Raw genomic sequence first — 23,231 nt, 5'->3', positions numbered from 1 at the left:
GTACGCACTGACCCCTCTCACTCTCCAGGTTTCAGGGGTAGCCGTCTGAAGCCTTTGGAGCACAGTGCGAGTCCCTGCTGTGTTCTGGAGGCTTTGGGTTCCTTTTGCTGAAGCCAGGAGAGTCTTGCTCTCCCAGCTTCAGCAAAAGAAACCCGAAGCCTGAGGAGCGCAGCGGGAACTTGCGCTGCGCTCGGAAGGCTTCAGGGATAGCCGCATGCAGCCCCTCCGGCAGGGAGAGGCTGCACGTGGCTATGGCTTCTTTAGCCCCACGCAGCCTCTCTCTGCCGGAGGGGTTGCATGCGGCTATGGCACAAGCCAAGATAGCGAGTGGGATCCATCCCGCTCGCTGTCTTGGCTTATGCCATAGCCGCAACCCCTCCGGCAGGGAGAGGTTGCGTGCAGCCTGTACGCTGATTTTTGGGGCTGGGGGGGGGGAAATAAGATTTTTTTTCTTGATTTCCCCCTCTAAAAACTAGGAGCGCCCTATGGTCCGGTGCGCCTTATGAAGTGAAAAATACGGTATATATTTTTCGGGTGCGGTAAGAGAATGGGGCCTTAAGCTATAGTTTGTTTAGCTTATCCGTAAATCCGTAAAGCTTATCCGTAAATCCGGCACTGATTTAGTTTCTAGTAATGATATTTATGCTCACTTATTTTCTTTATTTTCATTTGGAATAGCACTTTGTACCCATCGTTGGCAAATGTCTTTTGGAGAGGGACTATGATCTGATTGGCCAGCTGTACTACAAAGACTGCCAGAACCTTGATAACTGGAAGAAAGGCTGGTTTGCCGTACAGAAGTCAAGCCTGTATTTTTGCCTGGAACCGGAAAACTCTCAGGAGGATTCCATGTATCTACGGAGGCTCCAGGAGCTAAGTAAGACTTTGGAAACATCATGGGTTTAAGAGCTAGTTCATAGAACTTTACTTGCTTGAAGGGCAAGACACACAGAGATGCTGTGTGTGTCTCTCTGTGTGTTGGCGTAATAAACTTCCATAACTGGGTATCCAGTGGTATGGGAGTTACTTCTCTGTAACGTCTTCTCACTCTTCTTGAGCAATGCATGGATAAAGGAAATGTGGTCAAGGCCAATGACATAGCTTCTTCCTGCACGATGTCATCCTCAGAGTATTGAGCAACATTCACATGAGAAGGAACCGATTACAATAATACCCAAATTTCCAAACTATGACAAAGTGACTCCCACACTGATATGGTAATGGGTGAACTGCGTGAGATGATATATAGATAGATGTAAGGTAAAGGGACCCATGACCATTAGGTCCAGTCGTGACCGACTCTGGGGTTGCGTCGCTCATCTCGCTTTATTGGCCGAGGGAGCCGGCGTATAGCTTCTGGGTCATGTGGCCAGCATGACTAAGCCGCTTCTGGCGAACCAGAGCAGCGCACGGAAACACCGTTTACCTTCCCGCCAGAGCGGTACCTATTTATCTACGTGCACTTTGACGTGCTTTCGAACTGCTAGGTTGGCAGGAGCAGAGACCAAGCAATGGGATCTCACCCCATTGCGGGGATTCGAACCACCGACCTTCTGATCGACAATTCCTAGGCTCTGTGGTTTAACCCACAGCGCCACCCGCGTCCCTATAGATAGATGTAGTAGATTTATAAATAGATAGCTGTACATCTACACACACACACATTTTGGTATAATTAATGAAGAGACATTATTTCATCTAGTCCAACTCCCTGCGCTGCACAAATCTCAACTAAAGCACCCATGGCAGATGACCATCAAACCTCTGCTTAAAAACCTCCAAGGAAGGAGAGTTCACCAAATTCCAAGGGACTTAATGGTTTCTTGTCCCACTATAGAAATGTTAATTTACTCAGCTGGTCTAAAGGATGGCATTATCACCAATTGCTCCTGCTAGGAAGGGGAAGTTTGCATACATTTGGGCTCCAACTGAATTGCCACAGGGTGTACTTTTTGAACTCCACTGCCATAGAACCCCAACCTTTATGTACCCCTCTCCCCTTTTACACCCTTGTATATAGTTCCCAACCTAAGAGCTGAAATATTTCTGTTGACTTCCCTTGACTGTCCTTAATAGGAAACATATTCATTGCTTTACTTGTCTTCATTATTACTCACAGAGAGAGCTGCCTGTTTCACCTTTCCTAGATGCCAGCTTCCATTTAATGCTTACCCAGAGACTAATGATTATTAAAGCAGATTTCCAGGCTCAGCTGCTGTTGCTGTTTTGCAGTATAACTTCCAAAAGATTGATTCTGCTTTTTTAAAATGTTGTGTGTCTGATTTAAACTTCCATTAGGCAATTGTAAATGGTTTGGTTTCTTTGTCCATTTTTCAGCAATCAGCAGCATAATCCAAAACGGAGAAAAAATAGATGTCCTGCTTTTGGTTGAGAAAGGAAGGTAAGGGATGGTTAGGCAAAAATGCATATCTCCTATATCCAAAATCTTATTCCAGATTCATAATTGCTTTTCTATCATCTCTATCTATCTATCTATCATCTATCTATATCTATCTATCTATCATCTATCTATCTATCATCTATCTATCATCTATTTATTTATTTATCTATCATCTATCTATCTTATCTATCTATCTATCTATCTATCTATCTATCTATCTATCTATCTATCATCTCCCAACACACACACACACACACACACACACACACACACACACACACACACACAATTCTAAAATTTAGTGGGGCAGACATATTATCTTCCATGCATGTCTGAAAGAAAAAAAATTGGTATGTCGTATTTTCATATGTGAAAATGATGCTCTCAGCCTTCACCTCTGTTTTCACATGCATCACATAATTAATGTTAATGTGGAGCTGCTGGGTCTAGACCCCACCCCCAGCCATCGTTTTGCTATAACACCCAACACCCATGCATTGTTGTAAGATTTGTGAACAGAAGCAGAAATACACATCTCATGAACTGCTTCTGGGTGCACCAGTGTTCATGTAAGTTTCTCCTTTTCACCTTTCCTTCACAATGTCCAGAGGTTGGGAGGAAGGGCTCATGCAGCAGGGTCCACATAATGTCCTGCATGCATGAATAGGACTATAAAGCAATTCTTGCATCATCAATAATTATTGTAGCAGTTAGCCCCAAACTATTAATCCCTTTTGTTTTAAAGATGTCAGTGAGTATGGGGATATGCAGCTTGTCCACCCCACATATGCATTTTGAAGTGAGACCTTTGCATCAAGATAATTGACATAATAAAACGAGCTTTCTTTACCTTCTAGTTATTATTAATATGGTATTATGAGCATGTATGAAAGTTTGAAGAATAATGTGATAAAAAAGGCTGGTTCTGGACCTTGCAAGTTGAAGTTTAAGGATGAAGGAAGTTTTTGCCTGACTCTAAGGGGTTAATTAACTCATCTATGCTAGGATGTCTGTGTTATCATCTAATGTGGTTTTTGTACTTTCACGGGTAATTATTACTGTGCATTTCTGCATTTTTTTGCAATTCCTTTCCTTCTGACCTCCCTGTTAACTGTTCACCATGGCCCCAACTCTCTCTCTCTCTCTCTCTGATACCGATGTGTCTGTCTATCTACGTATCTATCTATCTATCTATCTATCTATCTATCTATCTATCTATCTATCATCTATCTATCTATCATCTATCTATCATCTATCTATCATCTATCTATCTATCTATCTATCTATCTATCTATCATCTATCTATCTATCTATCATCTATCTATCTATCTATCATCTATCTATCTATCTATCTATCTATCTATCTATCTATCTATCTATCATCTATCTATCTATCTATCTATCTATCTATCTATCTATCCTCCAACTCTCTTTCTCATACCAATGTATGACTGTCATCTATCTATGTATGTATCATCTATCTGTCTATATCTATCATCTATCTATATCTATCTATCATCTATCTATCTATCTATCTATCTATCTATCTATCTATCTATCATCTATCTATCTATCATCTATATCTATCATCTATCCTTCCTCTCTCTTTCTGATACCAATGTCTGTCTATCTATGTATCATCTATCTATCTATATCTATCTATCAATCATCTATCTATCATCTATCTAATCATCTTTCATCTATCTATCACCCCCCCTCTCTCTCACACACACAGACAGACAACCCTGCAACTCACAATAATACTTCCTTCTTCTGATGAAGTGTACAATAGTCTACAAAAGCTTATCCCATTATAATTTTGTTAGTATTTGAGGTGCAGCTAGTTTCTTAGATTTGTCTTGGTTGTTGGCCAGGCAGTTCTGAAGTAATCAACTATGTAAATGTGTTGGGAATACAAAGAAAGATAATGCTTATCCACACTATGTAAATACTGCATTAAAATACAGCTTAACAAAGTAAATATTCTGAATTGCAAGTTTCTAGAGTATTTTTTTTTAAAAAAAGAAAGACTCACGCACAGTCAAGCCCTTGATCTAGCCAGCATGGTCTGCTCCAACTGTGTGATAGCAACTCTCCAAGGTCTCAGCTTTGCTCCTCAAGCTCCATTGAACTGGAAATGTCAGAGATTGAAGTCTGGACCTTTTGCAACTTAGGTGCTCTCCTTCTGGGTTTTTGGCCTCTAAAGTAGGAATGGGAACCTATTGTTAATGTATTAAAGGGAAAAAACAAAGTTAGAATATGTTAAGATTAATTACAGGACAGAAAATAGATGGAGATGGAAAGGAATTGCTGAAACAGTTATTGAAGTGGAATACAAAAAGGGAGGCGTGAGGAAGTCAATGAAACAAGTGAATGAAAGTTAAGATTGAAAATATTGGAAATGTTTTTAATTGTTTTTGTTTTGTTTTGTTTTTTCGATGTAGTGTTTTTGTTTCTGTTTTTGTATTTTATTATGTTGATTTGTTTAATTCTTTTTCTTTCTTTTTGTAATCTTTAAACTCTTAATAAATATTATTATAAAAAAATTAAAATAAAGTAGGAATGGGAACCTGAGACCATCCATAAATGGTAGGATTCAACTCCCACCAGGCCCACCCAGCCTCACCAATAGTGAAAGATGATGAGAGCTGGAGCCCCATAATGTTGAAGGACGCAGGGGGAGAGGTTCCCCATCTCTCTTTTGAAGATATCCTGTGCAGCCCTTTCATGTGAACATATGTAGCTACTTTACAGGTATCCTGGTATTTTCTGCTCAAGGACAGAGCACGGTAAACCTACACCAGGAGCATGCCTGATGTTAATGAGTCCCATTGGAGCAGGCGACAGAGAAGTTCTAAAATGCTGCCCTGAGCATTGCTGAGATTTGTCTTGTGTTCAGCTGCACTTTTTTGCTATGCAAGTTGTAATGTCCGTTATTGTGAGCCTAGCAAAATGAAAACCACCTTCTGACTGCTGCAGCCAGCCTAATTATTAGGAGGTGTGTGTGTGTGTGTGTGTGTGTGTGTGTGTGTGTGTGTGTGTGTGGAGGCTTTATAGCTTCTTGTTTTGGAACTATGAAGGTGTTGCTGGAATGCGTATTAAACTCAGTGGGTATAATGCATGGAACGTGTATTGGCTGAGGTGTATATTTTGGATGTTGTTGTTGTTTAGTCGTGTCCGACTCTTCGTGACCCCATGGACCAGAGCACGCCAGGCACTCCTGTCTTCCACTGCCTCCCTCAGTTTGGTCAAACTCATGCTGGTAGCTTCGAGAACACTATCCAACCATCTCGTCCTCTGTCGTCCCCTTCTCCTTGTGCCCTCAATCCTTCCCAACATCAGGGGTCTTTTCCAGGGAATCTTCTCTTCTCATGAGGTGGCCAAAGTATTAGAGCCTCAGCTTTAGGATCTGGCTTCCAGTGAGCACTCAGGGCTGATTTCCTTAAGAATGGATAGGTTTGATCTTCTTGCAGCCCATGGGACTCTCAAGAGTCTCCTCCAGCACCATAATTCAAAAGCTTTTGCTTTTGAATTATATTTCGGATAACTTTGAATAAAAGGTGGACCAAATTGCTTTATTGTTACAAAATGGCTTCTTGAGAGCTGTTGTTGTTGTGTAGCTAAAATGCCTGGTAGAGAAACTGGTTCAAATCTCCAAGTATCCATGAAGTTCAATAGCTGACATCTCTCAGTCTAACACAAGGTTGCTGTGAGAATATCTGTCGTGTGTGTGTGTGGTGGGGAGACAAATATATGCCATCTTTGAGTTCCTCGAAGGAAAGGTGGGATATAAATATTAGATTAATACAATCCTTTCTTCAGCACTTTAAATCCTTCCCACACCTAAAAGGTTGCATGCACATCGTACATTTAAAACACATCTTCCCGTCCTGGGAACTGAAGCATATCCCTGACAGAGCTACAATTCCCAGTAACCTAGCAAAGCTCATCTCCTAGGATTTGTTGGGTGCATATGTGATATAAATGTGCATTATGTATGCAGCCTAAATCTCTTACTGCAAAAAGTGAACTTCCATTGTTCTCTTCATGTACATAGCAGTTTTCTGGTCAGAAAATGAAATTCTTCTGACCTTCCATTTCCTGTGAATGTTGGACATCTGAAAAGTGTAATTTGAGGTTTCTGTTCAGTTCTTTCTTAACCCATAAGATAAATCCTCCTGTTTTTCTGCATTTTTTTCTTTTCACACTGCATACGCTTGACTTTGAAAGAGAGGAACAGCGCATTATGTTGGAAATTCAGAGAGAAGCTCCTCTAACACTTCAGTAACCTTCTGAAACCCTTTGCAAGGAAAGCCTTGCAAAGAAATCAGTGTTATCTGACTTCAGCGGTTGCCTTGGGAGTCTAACTGTATCCCCCCCCCCACTGAAAAGCTTTCCCTCTCCCTACATCCACTGTGTGACCAGCCAGCCTAACAGTTTCTCATACAGTTCAAGAGTGCTATTCACTGAGCTAGTGTGGTGTAGTATGGTGTAGTGGTTAAGAGCGATAGACTTGTAATCTGGGGAACCGGGTTCGCTTCCCCTCTCCTCCACATGCAGCTGCTGGGTGACCTTGGGCCAGTCACACTTCTTTGAAGTCTCTCAGCCCCACTCGCCTCACAGGGTGTTTGTTGTGGGGGAGGAAGGGAAAGGAAAATGTTAGCCACTTTGAGACTCCTTCGGGTAGTTATAAAGTGGGATATCAAATCCAAACTCTTCTTCTTCTTCTATATAGTCAAACCTCAGTTGTCGAACATAATCCATTCCAGAAGACCGTTCGACTTCCGAAACATTCAGCAACCGAGGCGCGGCTTCCAATTGGTTGCAAGAGCTTCTTGCACTCAAGCAGAAGCCTCATCAAACATTCGAGTTCTGAGGAACGTTAGAAAACTGGAGCATTTTGCTTCTGGGTTTTCGGCATTCGGGAACCGAAAAGTTCAAAAACAGATCCGTTTGAGAACTGAGGTTTGATTGTAGAAGCTGTTTGACATGGGTGCTTTGGAAAGAGTCACATTGGGGTTTATATGGTAGCTTGGTCAGGTTTTCTGTACCCTTTCCAGATTGATGTGCATGTAGAGAAAAGGACTCACATATCTAGAACCGAGCACATCTCTTGGCTGGCTGTACTGAGAAATACTTTTTCAATGAACCAGTTTGACTGGGGTGGAGAATCTGAGGGGAGACTTCACAGAGGGGATTGGAGTTATAGCAGATAGAGGCTCTCCAGAGGTTATACTGTTTCTGACACCTGACACTTCTTGTCAGAATTCAAAGCAGCTTGAGGCATTGTTCAGTTGAAGAGAGTTATACCAGTTGCTGGAATCACATTGTGAGTAAGTTGGATACAAGAGGTTTATAAATAACCACATACATCTTGAATAACTCCCTCTCTCTTACACACACACACCCTCTCACAGGACTAAATCCATTGTTGATTCCATTTCCTGACCCTAAGTGGTGAATTTCCTCAGAAAACACATTGGCAGAGTAAAAAGAAAAAGAAAATAAAATTTCATGTGTTCACTTCCTCAGTTGTTTAATGGATATTTATTATACTTTACTTTTGCTCATGATCTCACTTAGTTATTCCTGAGTGTATCTATTCTGCACAATGTCATACTATCTTATGGGATCTAGCATCTTAAATCTTCTCAACCATTGATTCATTTTTGTGCCTCTGTAGATATTGAGAAATTCAGCAAGATTACAAGGGGTACTATGATTCAAAAGGCTTAAAATAGCCCCCAAATGCAGATGATTTGGAAATAATACATTTTTAATGAAGGACAATAAAAGCTTATATATCCAAGAGGAGTATTGAGTAAATTTATCAAAAGCATGAATTTTTAGAGCTTTTGTTGTCCAAACTGCATTTTGTCATTCATGCAAATTTCCATGTCAAGGAGGGATGGAGGGAAAAAATCAAAATTATTTTGCCCTTTCATGGGAGACTACCTTTTTCTTTTCTTTTCTTTTCTTTTCTTTTCTTTTCTTTTCTTTTCTTTTCTTTTCTTTTCTTTTCTTTTCATGATACTTAAGAAAAGAAAAAACAAGACAAGAATTCAAACAAAACAGTGAGAACGACAATATTAATTACAAATCAATAAAGCAAAAAGCAGTCCTTGGACTATAGGCCCAACCTCCTGTCCATTCCTTGTTTCAATTATCTATTATTTGTTGCCAAAACACATTTTTGTCTTAAATTAACTAATCATTGTTTTATCTTAAATTCCACATCTTTCTTAAATCTACTACTAAAGTTATTCAAATGCTGCCACCGAGTTTAATCTACTGTAGTTGTTTTTCAAATAAACTTTGAAGACTTAGCATTTTGAAATAAATTCCTGTTTTGGTTTGTTCATTATTTTTTCTGATAAACTATCTAGCTCCACATAATCTGTTAACTTTTGGATCCATTCATGGGTAGAGGCGATTTCATCACTCTTCCACTTTGTAGCGATAAGAACTCTTGCTGCCACTGTGGCGTATAAAAATATACTCTTCATTTTTTGCAGGATATCCAAATCTGTGATCCCCAGGAGATAAGCTTCTGGTTTTCTCTTAAAGGAAGTCTTTTTTTTTTTTTTTTGTATTTCTAAGTGGATACGCTCCCAGAATGCCAGGATTTTTTTTACATAGCCACCACATGTCCCTGATTTATCTCCACACCTCCCGCAATTATTGTATTTTTCGCTCTATAAGACGCACCAGACCACAAGACGCACCTAGTTTTCGGAGGAGGAAAACAAGAAAAAAATAATAATTCTGAATCTCAGAAGCCAGAACAGCAAGAGGGATCACTGCGCAGTGAAAGCAGAAATCCTTCTTGCTGTTCTGGCTTCTGGGATAGCTGCGCAGCCTGCACTCGCTCCATAAGACGCACACACATTTTCCCTTATTTTTTAGGAGGGAAAAAGTGAGTCTTATAGAGCAAAAAATACGGTACTTGGGACACTTGGAGACTACCTTTTTCACAATTCTCAAACCGATATGTGAACCAAACTGTTAACCTTTAAAATCCAAACAGTATGTACACAATGCATATATTAGAGGAAAATCCCCATAAAAATGCATACGTTTGTGAAAACAACCTTCCAAAATGCATTACAATAGGGGGAACTGCTTGAAGCAATATGCCTATTAATCAACACTGCTTATGTGTTTATTGGGAGAAATTTGCACAAAGAAGCTGACAAATTTTGAAGAGGATGAAACTATATGTGATTCACTCCACCCTCCCCATTATCCAAGTTAACACTGAGGAGAAATATTCATGTTCTCTTTGAATATTCTCTCAAAAGTGAGAGAGAAGCAGCATTGTGGCTGTTTTCAGCCTTAGGTTATTGCCAGCTGTTCAGTTGGTCTGTGTTCACCTATCCATACGATATCCATCTTGCTCTTTTTCACTAAAATAAGAATCGCTTTCTCCACTCGCCCTCTTATTGCTCCTTTCAAAATATTTCCCCAAAACTTTTCTTTTTTTGCAGAACATTATATATCCACGGCCACACAAAGTTGGATTTCACAGTCTGGCACAGCGCAATTGAAAAAGCAGCTGGTACAGATGGCAACGTGTTAGAAGATCAGCAGCTCAGCAGAAATGACGTCCCGATTATAGTGAACAGCTGTATTGCATTTGTTACGCAGTATGGTAAGTGGAGCAGAGCATTTGTTCAAGTTCCTGAAAATTGGAGATGCTTCCAGATAGAGTACTTAAGAAGCATCTATATCAGATTACATTAGCTGGGCTTGAACTGCTATTTGCAAAGACCACACTTTGTCACAGGTTCACACTGCTGCACTGTGTTATTTGCATGGCTGCGTGTGTCTGTGTGTGTCTAAAATGTACAAGTCAAGGGAGAGAGCATCTCCTTACAAGGAGCTTCTTGAGGTCCTATGTGTGTGTGTGTGTGTGTGTGTGTGTGTGTGTGTGTATAAAGTTTTACATAACAAATTTGAATTCAAACATTAAACATCAACATCGTCATTTAGGATTCTCTGAATCCTTTGACACCCCTCCACCCTTCCATGGTTGCCATTATCAATCTTTTCCCCAACTGCTTCTCTTATTTTCTCTATTTTTAAAAATAATCATCATCCATTTTTACCATATTTTTTTTTGTACATTACAAGCATTACTCAAATCCTGCCAAAGTTTTCAGTTGTTTACAGTGTTCTCTTAAACACATTGTAAATTTTTCCCATTCCGTCTTAAAGTTCTTCTTTTCCTGGTTTCTGATTTTTCCTGGTCAATTTCGCCATTTCGGCGTAGTCCATCATCTTCATCAGTCATTGGTCTCTGGTCGGAACTCTGTCCTCTTTCCATCTCAGGGCCAGTAGTATTCGAGGTCCATTTATTTTTGTTGGGTGCAGGATCTTATTCACTGATAGATGAAGATCTATGTGGCCAAAAAGCAGCTTATGTTGTTTTGGTACCTCGTTTAAGAACTGCTGCCATGCTGTGAAGCCAACAGCTTATCAGGCCATGGCTTTCAAAAGGTGTTTGAAAGCCAGAAGGCTAAAACTGCTAGAACCTGCCATGTTGAAGAAGGTTGCTCTGCTGATCTCCCACTGCACTGTTCAGCCATAAAATAACATTGGATGTGTTGTAATATCCAATCTCTGATCTTATGGACAACCGGGAGACCTAAGAAGCTCTGCCAGCGCTCTACAAGGTTTGAAGGTGTGCTCTAGGCTATGACCCAGAACCCTTTGCACCATGCATGTCTCCGAGCCGCTAGTGTGTGATCAGCTCCAGCAAGAACATTTGAATGATCCAAACGCATGTGTGGTGGTGGAGTTCCAGTTGTGTGGGAAACGCTCACTTGAATGGCTCTCATTCAAGTTGGATCATTTAAAAGGTCTCCTAGCTGTGTAAGAGTTGCTTCCATGGAAGTTATTTACCGTATTTTTCGCTCTATAGGACGCACCCGACCATAGGACGCACCTTGTTTTAGAGGGGGAGAACAAGAAAAAAAATTATCTCCCTCTCTGCGCAGCGCCCCTTCAGCGAAGTGGCAGGAGAAACGGAGCCCCTTCCATTTCTCCTCCCGCTTCACTGATGGGGCGCTGTGCAAAGAGGGAAAGCTGCACAGCGCCTCTCCAACGAAGCAAAGCCAGGAGAGCGAGAGGGATCGGTGCACACCAACCCCTCTTGCTCTCCAGGCTTCAGCGAAAGCAACGCGAAGCCTCCGGAGCGTGACAGGAGCACTCCCATTGCGCTTCGGAGGCTTCGCATTGCTATCGCTGAAGCCATGGAGCCTGCATTCACTCCATAAGATGCATACACATTTCTCCTTAATTTTTGGAGGGAAAAAAGTGCGTCTTATAGAGCGAAAAATGCGGTATTTTATTTTTATTTATTAAATTTGTATACTGCCCTTCACCACAAGATCTCAGGGTGGTTCACAGAACAGAAGACAAGCTAAAAACATGTGTAAATAATTAAAGCAAGAAGAGCAAAACAATAGCTCCCACCCTTCCCACAGACACATTTAAAAGGCTGTAGACTATTAATCAGCCAAAGGCCTGGTTGAAGGGGAACGTTTTCACCTGGCGCCTAAAGGTGTATAATGATGACACCAGGCGAGCCTTCCTGGGGAGATCATTCCACAAACAGAGAGCTACTACAGAGAAGGCCCGTTCTTGTGTAGCCACCCTCTGCACCTCACGTGGCAGAGGCACGGGAAGAAGGCCCTCAGATGCTGATCGCAGAGTCTGGGACAGTTTATGTGGGGAGAAGTGGTCCTTGAAGTATTATTGTTTACTTAAATTTCTATACCAGGTTTAATCCAAGAATCACAGGGCAGTTAAAAAAAATACATACTATAGTAGCAAAGAAAAAACAATACAATTTAAAAGATCATAGATTGTTTAATTAGCCCAAACCCTGGGAATGTTTTTGCATGGCGCATAAAAGATAGGTAAGAAACGAATAAATGTCCGTACCATTAGGCTACTGTGGCATACAAGCAGATGTACAGAGAGTAATCTGAAACTTTAAAGGATTGCAAGCAGTGCTGAATGGAGCTGGAATGGCAAAACATCTGAGAAAAGTTGAGATACCATGTACAGTGGTACCTTGGTTCTTGAACAGAATGTGTTCCAAGAGTCCATTCGACTCCCAGAACCATTCGAAAACCAAGACACAGCTTCTGATTGGCTGCAGGAGCGTCCACCTAGAATCCTGAAACGCCCAGTAGTGGGCGGTAGGGACCCGGTGGACAACCCCTGATTTAAGGCATAATTAATTTTTTTGGAAAGTGATTTTGTGTTCCTTTCTCTAAGGTCTGGGTAGCAAACACATCTACCTGAAAGGAGGCGATCCTTCTCGTGTGAATGAACTTCTGGAGTGCTTCAAAAAAGACGCAAGAAGTGTTAAGCTGAGGGCTGGGACAAATCAGCTGGAAGATGTCACTGATGCACTGAAATGCTTTCTGTCTGAAATAGATGATGCACTGCTTACCAAAGAACTTTATCCATTTTGGATTTCTGCATTAGGTAATGTGCTGCATGTTTTCAATGAAGCCGTAGAGACATTGCATCTGTTTTCTGAGCCTCCCCTTTCTGTCCTCCTTCCAAGCCTGAATTTTTTTTGGGAGCTCTCTCTGATGTTGTGCTGAGCCTCAGTGAGGCTCAAAACGCAATGAGATGTCTCATTCAATTCCAGGTCATCACAGGGTTTATAAGTGCCTTTGCCCCTCTCTAAGCTCTGGAAAAGGATGGGTTCTAATTAAATATGGTTATCAGTAAACAGAACATGGGGATAAGTGGGTATAACACATTTTAGAACAACAGGTTGTTGAAAGAAGCACAGTGGGGAAAACACCGAGCTGAGGAGGAAAAAACATATTTTTCAGACTGTGGACTAGACTATCTGAGTTGTTAATGGTGTCATTCAAGAGGGATGTATTCCAATCAATATTGTGACCTCCAGGTAACCTGCTCTGAGCCATGAAAGACTCAGTTTTCCATTCTACCTATTTGTATGTCTTGCCCATTTGTATTTTAATTGGCTCTGCCCATTAAGTGCACCCATGAGCAAACAGAAGAATCTGCTTTATGGATACTTAGCCTGAGACTCATTGCAGGCGGTACAAGAATACAAAAGTTGCAAGGCATAACCTCCTTGTTCTCAAAATTGTTTCCCTTCAAACATAGCACGTCAAAAGAGAATTTACCAATATTGTGTCAGTGAAGTAGGGGTGGATTGGCTGAATAATAATCTTAAATGACTAGATGCTGCTGAGATGGTGGATCAATATCCTTCTCTTTTGGATTGCACTGCTGTTAATGCTGGGTAATTTAATCCCCCCTCCCACTTCTCTATCAGATACACTGGATGAGAAAAAGAGGGTGAAAAAGTACAGCACTTTTATTCGAACACTTCCACCAGTCAATAGGGCGACGTTGGCAGCTTTAATGGAGCACCTTTACAGGTCAGTGTGTTGATAAATCTACTGAAAAGAAGGTATTATATCAGAAAGCTCTCTATACATCTTCTTTTAACTTTGTCAAAGGTCTGTGGGGAGAAATGAATGTTAGATATACCAGATAGCATTCAAAATTTTATTTATATACTATCTCAGGAATCCTTGGAATGCTCTAAGGGGCCATTATCATAGTTGACATTTCCCCTCCCTTGCAGAATGCAAATCTTTCCAGGTGGGCTTCCATGTAACGTCAAAATATGTTAATAAAATCGCAAGAAGCAATCTCAAAACATTACTAGCAATCAGGATCACCAGATGACAACTAAAGATGAGGATCAGCACAAGCCAGTTGGCAGCTGATAGCCCTGTTATAAGAAAAAAACTGCTCCTCTTCTCTGATGGGTATCCAAGAGCCCATATACAGTCCTTAGGTGGGTTCCCTATTGGTAGGAGAAAATAAGAGAGGCCAACCAGAGTATATTTAGAAGCAAAGCAGCTAGTAAGCCTGGTCTTTATTCAAAGAACTGTTGCAACAGGGTCCCCACTCACAAACATGCAGGAGGGAGGAGAACAAAGGTGTGCAAGCCCTTATATAGACTTTTGAAATTGCCCACCCTGTAGCCCAAGACCACCACCCCAAAACATCATACATACACCACAGAAGGAGGCGGTCTACAGCAGAAATCTTGTCTGCCAGCATACCTGAAAATGCCAATGTGGTGTAGTGGTTAAGAGCGATAGACTCGTAATCTGGGGAACTGGGTTCGTGTCTCCGCTCCTCCACATGCAGCTGCTGGGTGCTAGTCACACTTCTCTGAAGTCTCTCAGCCCCACTCACCTCACAGAGTGTTTGTTGTGGGGGAGGAAGGGAAAGGAGAATGTTAGCCGCTTTGAGACTCATTCGGGTAGTGATAAAGCGGGATATCAAATCCAAACTCTTCTTCTTCTTCTCTTCTTCTTCTTCACTGATTGCTTTACCTGGGCAGCCTGGTCATTCTTTTGTGATGGTAAAATACTTTAGTTCCTGAAGCCAGGTCACAGGCTCACTCTATTCATACACCAATATGCCCTTAAGACAGGATTTGTAAGCAGAAGACAATGGGGGGGGGGGCTTTTGCATTTCCTTCCTCCTTGCAGAGAGAGTCAAAATGGCTTCAGGATTGTTCTCCTGTACTATTTCAGACATGTGGTTTATATACTTATGTATGTGCTTGACTTGTACATTTATGAATGTTTAATTTCTATTTGAGACCTTAGAATTCTTACAACAGCCCTTAAGCAATGGTGTGAATATATTGCACAATGTATTATATAACATATTATTATTATATTATATTATATTATATTATATTATATTACTGTAATAAGTAATAATAAGCTGTTGCAGTACTTCTGTCAGTCAGGCCCTCAATTTCTGCCAGCACCTTTCTCTTGTACACAGCTGGTGAAGTTTGGGCTACATAAACAATGGCAGTCACCCCTGAAGGTTGAGAATAGTACTATGCATAAGGCCATCTAAGGAACTCATGGGTGAGGCAAGATTTTAACCTGGTGGCTTCCTGGTTCACAGCTCTTCCGCGCTATGCTCTGTCACTGCTAGCCATGACAATCCAATCCATAGCAACTGATAACTTCCAGATGCTGATGTATTTCACTTGGTGATGGATCTTGCCGGAAGTGTATTTATTCACAAAGCCTGAACATCTGTATTTTGAATTAACTGCCATGACCCAAACTATCTTCGGTGGCAGCCCCACATATACTGCTTCTCGAACCTGGAGGTAGCTGACATTGGAGTCACATCAGTTAGCTGTCTGGGAATTGGGAATTTCAATCTGTGTCACCATTAATATTCTACAAGTCCAGGATTATGTATGGAGTAGTTTCATACAAATATACTATTGAATGGGGGAAAGTCCACTTTTTGAGATTTCCACATTGATTTTATTTACAAAAATTCCTAGCCCTTCTAGCTGTGAAGGTATGAAATCTCACAAGCTTAGTGGCGGCGGCGGTTGTTTGCGGAATAAGGTAAAAAAACCTAAAGGTGAAGGACCTCTGGACAGTTAGGTCTAGTCAAAGGCGACTATGAGGTTGCGATGCTCATCTAGCTTTCAGGCCGAGGGAGTTGGCATTTGTCCACAGACAGCTTTCTGGGTCATGTGGCCAGCATGACTAAACTGCTTCTGGTGCAACGGGACCACACAGCACACAGAAACGTGGTTTTCCTACCCGCTGCAGCAGTACCTATTTATCTACTTGCACTTTGATATGCTTTCGAACTGCTAGGTTGGCAGGAGCCGGGACAGAGCAATGGGAGCTCACCCCGTCACAGGGAATCGAACAGCCGACCTTCTGATCGGCAAGCGCAAGAGGCTCAGTTGTTTAGACCACAGAACCATCCATGTCCCATTTGCTGAATAAGATAGCCAGTGGTCAGAAGGTGCCTTTACATCCCTCCAGAGTATACCACTGATTGCCAGATGGGGAGAAGAAGCAACTAGTTTGGGTGTTTTCCATAATATTGCTCTCCTACTGACCTTCCCAAGGCAGCTGGCTTGTTCACTGTTTCAAACAGTCCTGTACCCTGGCCTAGCTGGAGGGAGCAACTTCACCATACTCTAACAATCTGTTTGTGTAAAGGCAGAACAATCTGTTTGTATAAAAACAGGTGGCAAGAGAATTGTGAGTTAATGATCTAGGAAAAAATGAGATGCATAATTTCATTTTAATGGATGCCTGCTTTTAAGTTGAGCTGCTGTGTTGGAAATGCATGCTGTGTCGTGGGTTGGGGGATTCTTCCCTTACACAAGCCAATGCCTACTGAAGCCTTCTAAATGGATTTATTAACTTTGCGCAGGGTACAAAAGTGTTCGGAAATCAATCACATGGATCCTCACAATCTAGCCATGGTGTTTTCGTCGTGCTTGTTTCAGACCAAAGGGCAAACCAGCGAAGAAGTTGATGTGATCGAAGACCTGATTATAAATTATGTGCATCTCTTTGATGTAAGTAACCAGAACATTTATCAGATTTCTCCAATAATATAATTTAGCAAATGGCTGAAAACTACAATGGGGCATCATAAACTGCATTTTGTCTCTTGTTCAGAAATGCTTTCAGCAGGCCTGAAAAACACCGTTATCTCTCTCTTTGATTTTCAATCTGAAGGATTTCCTTTTGAAGTTAGGCTGACTCAGAGCAGCTAAACCTAAACTTATGGGTTGCACCCAGTGTCCTCCCTTGAGGGGGAAAAAAACTTTCTGATGGTCATCTTAGATTACCTGTATACAGGTATATCTTCTTGTCCATGATGTAGTTAGCACACTGAGAGGTCCCTGCACTCAAGGAGTATACAAATTAGAAGCACTAAGAGTGGAGACAGTAGAAGGAGGGAAAGAGAGAGTTAAAGAACATGGACAGAAGCAAACCATAGCTGCTTAAAACTGAGGGTTAGGGGTGTGGTTTTTTTTTTTTTTAAAGTTCATTATTCACAGCAGTGACTGGTGACTGGGAGCGGCTGCCAGGACCATATAACACCGGTCCTGAAAGACCTACAGTGGCTCCCAGTACATTTCCGAGCACAATTCAAAGTGTTGGTGCTGACCTTTAAAGCTCTAAATGGCCTCGGCCCTGTATACCTGAAGAAGCGTCTCCACTCCCAGCATTCAGCCCGGACACTGAGGTCCTCCTCCAAGGGCCTTTGGTGGTTCCATCACTGCAATAAGGGAAGCTACAGAGAACCAGACAGAGCTTTCTTGGTAGTGCGCCCACCCTGTGGAATGCCGTCCCATCTGATGTCAAGGAGATAAGTAAATAAACAACCCTTAGAAGACATCTGAAGGCAGACCTGTATAGGGAAGCTTTTGAATGTGTAATGCTTCATTATGTTTTTATACACCGCATTGGCCCGAATATAAGCCACACCCAAATATAAGCCGCACCTTTAAAATTGGTGGAGGGAAAAGAAAAAAATACCCGATTACAAGTTGGTGGAGGGAAAAGAAAAAAATACCTGATTACAAATTCCTTGATGCTCCTGGCTGCATATGGGAGGGGGGGGGATCAACGTTGTGTGGCTAGTGGCCTTTACCTTTCCTCGCTCTCTTACTTTCTGGCCTTGGGGGAGAAGATGGGGGATTACGCATGGGGTGGGCAACAGTTCACCGTGCTCCTGGCTGCATACCATAAGGTTGCGAATATAAGCCGCACTTTTCACTGTCGGAATTTGGGGGGGGGGGGGAAGTGAGGCTTATATTCAGGCCAATACGGTATGTTGGAAGCCGCCCAGAGTGGCTGGGCCAGGCCAGTCAGATGGGCAAGGTACAATTATGACTATTACTATTAAGGTAAAGGGTAAAGGGACTGCTGACCATTAGGTCCAGTCGTGACCGACTCTGGGGTTGTGGCGCTCATCTCGCTTTACTGGCCGAGGGAGATGGCGTACAGCTTCTGGGTCATGTGGCCAGCATGACTAAGCCGCTTCTGGTGAACCAGAGCAGCACACAGAAACGCCGTTTACCTTCCCGCTGAAGCGGTACCTATTTATCTACTCGCACTTTGACATGCTTTCGAACTGCTAGGTGGGCAGGAGCAGGGACCGAGCAATGGGAGCTCATTCTGTCGTGGGGATTCGAACTGCTGACCTTCTGATCAGCAAGTCCTAGGCTCTGTGGTTTAACCCACAGCGCCACCCGTGTCCCATACTATTACTATTTATTTATTACATAGGCCAGGGCAGAAGTTGGGGTGGTGGCTTTTTAATTCCGCTCTCCCCACCTCCAGCAGTTACTAATTCATTTTTAATACTGTTCCTTCCACTGACACCACCAAAGGAAGTTAAAATACCTATGGTGGTTGGAGACCCAGTCCGTGGATGTGCTACGGGAACAAGGGAACATTAGTGTTGGTAGATCGACACCTGCAGAGCTTTCCAGAGTCTTTGGAGTGGAAGTGCTGGAGTTGCATGTATGTTCCACCCTAATTCCCTTCAGCTGTGCTTCAGGAGGGGGTTAGAATTGCACTGTAAATCCTTTAGCGTGAACATCAATTTTACTCTGTTTATTTTCCGAATCATTATCACCATCATCTGCATTTGGGTCTGATAGGGCTTTCAAATTGCTTCACTGTGAAATAGGAATAAAAATCTATTATTTAGAAAATTTGTTAATTCCCTTTCTGCCTCTGGGCAAGGTACTCAAAGTGATATATAACTTATAGATGCCATAAAACAACAATAAAAGCAGCAGCGATAAAACCGTATCCAAAAAAAGGCAACAGCTAAAATACCTGCACGTCAATTTGAAATGCCTGGAGGGGGGATAAACAGATTTTCCTCTGCACTTTAATTACACCAGCGAGATGACCTATGGGCCACATTAATGTTCTAATATAAACATTGCAACGCAAGATCACAGTAAAACAGGCAGCAATAAAAATCAAATGCATAAGAACAGGGTGCACAATTCACCAGGATATTTGCTTGTGCAATTCCTATGAAAATGAATGAGAGCTGTACAAGAGCACTATTAGCTATGCTCATGCACAGCTGCCATTTGTTTTCGTGCGACTTATTTTTGAAAATTTCCTGGTAGAGATTCTACCCAAAATGTGTAAAAACACTCACAGCTCAGAACAAACCCTTAGCTCAGCTGGGATCGGCTCTTCACTCCCTGAAAGGTATTGTCATTATTAATTTTTTTTATGTGGTGTGGTTAAACTTATCAAATACACACACGCATGTGTTTTAGAATTATGTCTATTAAAACTGTGTGAAACGTTTCAGCAGCAAGTTCAGTTCTGGCTTCCTCAAGTTGTCCTGGTCTGTGCCTGTTCTTCAGACTGTAGGGATAATCGGTAGCATCTAGTTGATAAAAGGCTGTCATCTCCCACCAGGCAATGTGGTCAAATGTGAAGGAAGGTGTCATCCGTACAGTGGTACCTCAGAAATCGAATGGAATCCGTTCCAGAAGTCTGTTCGAATTCCAAAATGTTCAGAAAGCAAAGTGTGGCTTCTGATTGGCTGCAGGAAGCTCCTGCAGCCAATCGGAAACCGTGGAAGCCCCTTTGGACATTCGGGTTCCAAAGAACATTTGCAAACTGGAACACTCATTTCTTGGTTTGCGGTGTTCAGGCACCAAAACATCCCGACTACCAAGGCATTTGGGATCCAAGGTACGAATGTATTCAGACAACAGGTGGAGGACCAAAGTTTCCCCAGCTCTGTGGCAGACCCACATTTTTGTGTCAAAATTCATTGTAGATAGAAAACTAGAATAGGGAATAGTCTCAGTTACAACCATTATCATAGTTGTTTACTTGCAGGGTTTTCTTTTCACACACACAAAAAAAAGAATGCTAAGAAGCCACCAAGTATAGGGAGAGTGGATGGGTGTGGGGACAAAATTAGGAGACTAATCCCTGGCATTGGTTGTGCTTAGTGCTTCTTTTCTTTAAAAAAATATATGTTTAGGGGTACTCTCATTTTCCTAAAGGGACCCCTGAACATTAGGTCCAGTCGTGGCCGACTCTGGAGTTGCGGCACTCATCTCACTTTATTGGCCAAGGGAGCCGGCGTACAGCTTCCAGGTCATGTGGCCAGCATGACTAAGCCGCTTCTGGCAAACCAGAGCAGCGCACGGAAACGCCGTTTACCTTCCCGCTGGAGCGGTACCTATTTATCTACTTGCACTTCAACATGCTTTCAAACTGCTAGGTTGGCAGGAGCAGGGACCGAAGGACGGGAGCTCACCCCATCATGGGGATTCGAACCGCCAACCTTCTGATCGGCAAGTCCTAGGCTCTGTGGTTTAACCCACAGCACCACCCGTGTCCCTCTCATTTTCCTACTCATACTGAAATATTGCCACTCAGTGAGGTCAAACTTAATTCACAAAATGTTTAGGGGTATGCGTACCCCTATGTCCCCCCAGAAAAAAAGCACTGGTTGTGCCTAAGGGCACTTCCAGACAACCTGTTGATTGAACATTTATCCCGATTTCTTTGCAGGGAGTTTAGATGATGTCAGTCATTAATAAGCATTCATTCTTTTTTGTTTGCGGGGAGGTTAGATGAAGTTGCATCAAGTGTTATTCCACACTTTCCAGTACATGGCCTCATCACTTTTCTTATTGCCAAATGTCCAATGTGTGGGAGAGGTGGCCTTGTTGTGCAACTGTAATTGTGCAATGTGGTTGGCCAGTATGCGATTGAACCCCACCTGATAATAGCAACATGGAAGAAGCATCCCTGAAGAATTATTTTCAGAGTATGTCTCCTCCACTATGTGTAGGCCAGGGCACTGTCTTCCTCACTTTTAAAGTTGGTGTGCCTTGCAGTAACACAGCCACCTTGATTATTTTGTTGTATTGTATTAGGAAGGCTGCAAGGTTAGATTACTGCAATAATAATAATAATAATAATAATAATAATAATAGAATATATTATTTATACACCAGCCACTCTGGGCAGCTTAAAAACAGAATAAAACATCAAACATTTAAAAACTTCTCTAAACAAGGCTGCCTTCAGATGTCTTCTAAAAGTCAGATAGTTGTTTATTTCCTTGACATCTGATGGGAGAGCGTTCCACAGGGCGGGCGCCACTATCCAAAAGGCCCTCTGCCTTTAACGTCACTTTTCACAGTGAGGGAACCGCCAGAAGGCTTTTGGCACTGGACCTCAGTGTCCAGGCTGAATGGTGGGGGGTGGAGATGCTCCTTCAGGTATACTGGGCCGAGGCCGTTTAGGGCTTGAAAGGTCAGCACCAACACTTTGAATTGTGCTCTGAAACATACTGGGAGCCAATGAAGGTCTTTCAGGACCAGTGTTATATGGTCTTGGCAGCCGTTCCCAGTCATCAGTCTAGCTGCCACATTCTGGATCAAGTGTAGTTTCCGGGTCACCTTCAAAGGTAGCCCCACATAGAGCGCATTGCAGTAGTCCAAGCGGGAGGTAACTAGAGCATGCACCACTCTGGCGAGACAGTCTGCGGGCAATGCATTATATATAGGGCTGCCTCTGAAGGCAGTTCAGGAAGCTTAGCTGATGCAAAATTTGGCAGTCATGTTGCTCAGTATGGCAAGAAAGTTTGAGCATCTGATACCAAACCTGGCGCAAGTGCCCTGTCTGCCCATTAGTTTCTGATCCAAATTCAAAGTGCTGGTTTTGTCCTATTAAACCTTAAACACCTCAGTACCACAATACCCCAAGGACTGCCTCTCCCCATCTGAACTTACCCAGACCCTGCAATCACCATCTGAGGCCCTTCTTTGTGTGCTTCCTCCAGGAGAGGAAGGTGGCAACATGAGAAGAGGTCTTCTCTGCAGTGGCTCCTCATTTCTGAAATGCTCTCCTCAGCGAGGTTTGGCTGGTGTCTTCATTATATACTTTTAGGCGCCAGGTGAAAATGTTCTCCTTCAACCAGGCCTTTGACATCTGATACCCTTAAATTTGTTTTGAGAGGGGGAATGATTGGTTTGTTTCTGCTCTTCTTTTTATTATGTGTGTTTGTTTAATTGTATTTTTATGTTGTGAACTGTCCTGAGATCTACAGATGAAAGCTGGCATACAAATTGTAACAGTAGTAGTAGTAATAAATAATAAAAAGGTAAAGGGACCCCTGACCATTAGGTCCAGTCGTGGCCGACTCTGGGGTTGCGGCACTCATCTCGCTTTATTGGCCGAGGGAGCCAGCGTACAGCTTCTGGGTCATGTGGCCAGCATGACTAAGCCACTTCTGGCACACCAGAGCAGCGCACGGAAACACCGTTTACCTTCCCGCTGGAGCAATACCTATTTATCTACTTGCACTTCTACGTGCTTTAAACTGCTAGGTTGGCAGGAGCAGGGACCGAGCAACGGGAGCTCACCCCATCGCGGGGATTCGAACCGCCGACCTTCTGATCGGCAAGTCCTAGGCTCTGTGGTTTAACACACAGCGCCACCCGCTTCCCTAATAATAAATAATAGAGGCACCAATATTGCCATTTTTTTATGAACAGGTGAATGAAGATCAGGTGAAGCAAATGGATATTGAAAATAGTTTTATTACCAAATGGAAGGATACTCAGGTGAGTAAAGATATTTCCTTCCTTGTTCAGGGGAAGAGCTGTCACTCAGCAGTAAGGCAAATATTTTGCAAGCGGAAAGGCAGGTAGGGTTGGGACTGACTTCTGCCTCAAACCCTGATGGTCAGTTTCAACAATACTGAGCTAGATGAAGCAGTGATCTGCCTATGTACGTGGCATTATCTATTTTAAAAAGAAAGTCAGAATCCGCTAAATGGAGCCGATATCCAGCTGTTTTATGCAAACTATTCAGGTGATGCATCTGTCTTTTGGTTGCATGAGCCAACCTTCTCTGTTAACCTTCAAAAGTCAAAAATAAAAGTATATAGA

The 23,231-nt window shown here is 42.4% G+C and overlaps 1 protein-coding gene across 3 annotated transcripts in view; it reads left to right on the top strand.

Moving 5' to 3' along the window:
- ARAP2 (ArfGAP with RhoGAP domain, ankyrin repeat and PH domain 2) overlaps positions 1 to 23,231 on the top strand; it is a 129,865-nt gene that overhangs the window by 79,875 nt on the left and 26,759 nt on the right. For all 3 annotated transcript variants that reach the window (XM_081875614.1, XM_081875612.1, XM_081875613.1), the window contains 7 exons: positions 679 to 877; positions 2,338 to 2,401; positions 9,889 to 10,052; positions 12,689 to 12,901; positions 13,734 to 13,839; positions 16,694 to 16,841; positions 22,836 to 22,904. In XM_081875614.1, coding sequence (XP_081731740.1) covers positions 679 to 877; positions 2,338 to 2,401; positions 9,889 to 10,052; positions 12,689 to 12,901; positions 13,734 to 13,839; positions 16,694 to 16,841; positions 22,836 to 22,904 — 963 coding nt within the window. The remainder of the gene's footprint in view (positions 1 to 678; positions 878 to 2,337; positions 2,402 to 9,888; positions 10,053 to 12,688; positions 12,902 to 13,733; positions 13,840 to 16,693; positions 16,842 to 22,835; positions 22,905 to 23,231) is intronic.

This window comes from Podarcis erhardii (genome assembly GCF_964252035.2).
Source record: "Podarcis erhardii genome assembly, chromosome: 9".
In the NCBI taxonomy this organism is placed as follows: Eukaryota; Metazoa; Chordata; class Lepidosauria; order Squamata; family Lacertidae; genus Podarcis; species Podarcis erhardii.
The sequence above is the reverse complement of the archived record's forward strand: the minus strand, read 5'-3'. Positions and strand labels throughout refer to the sequence as shown.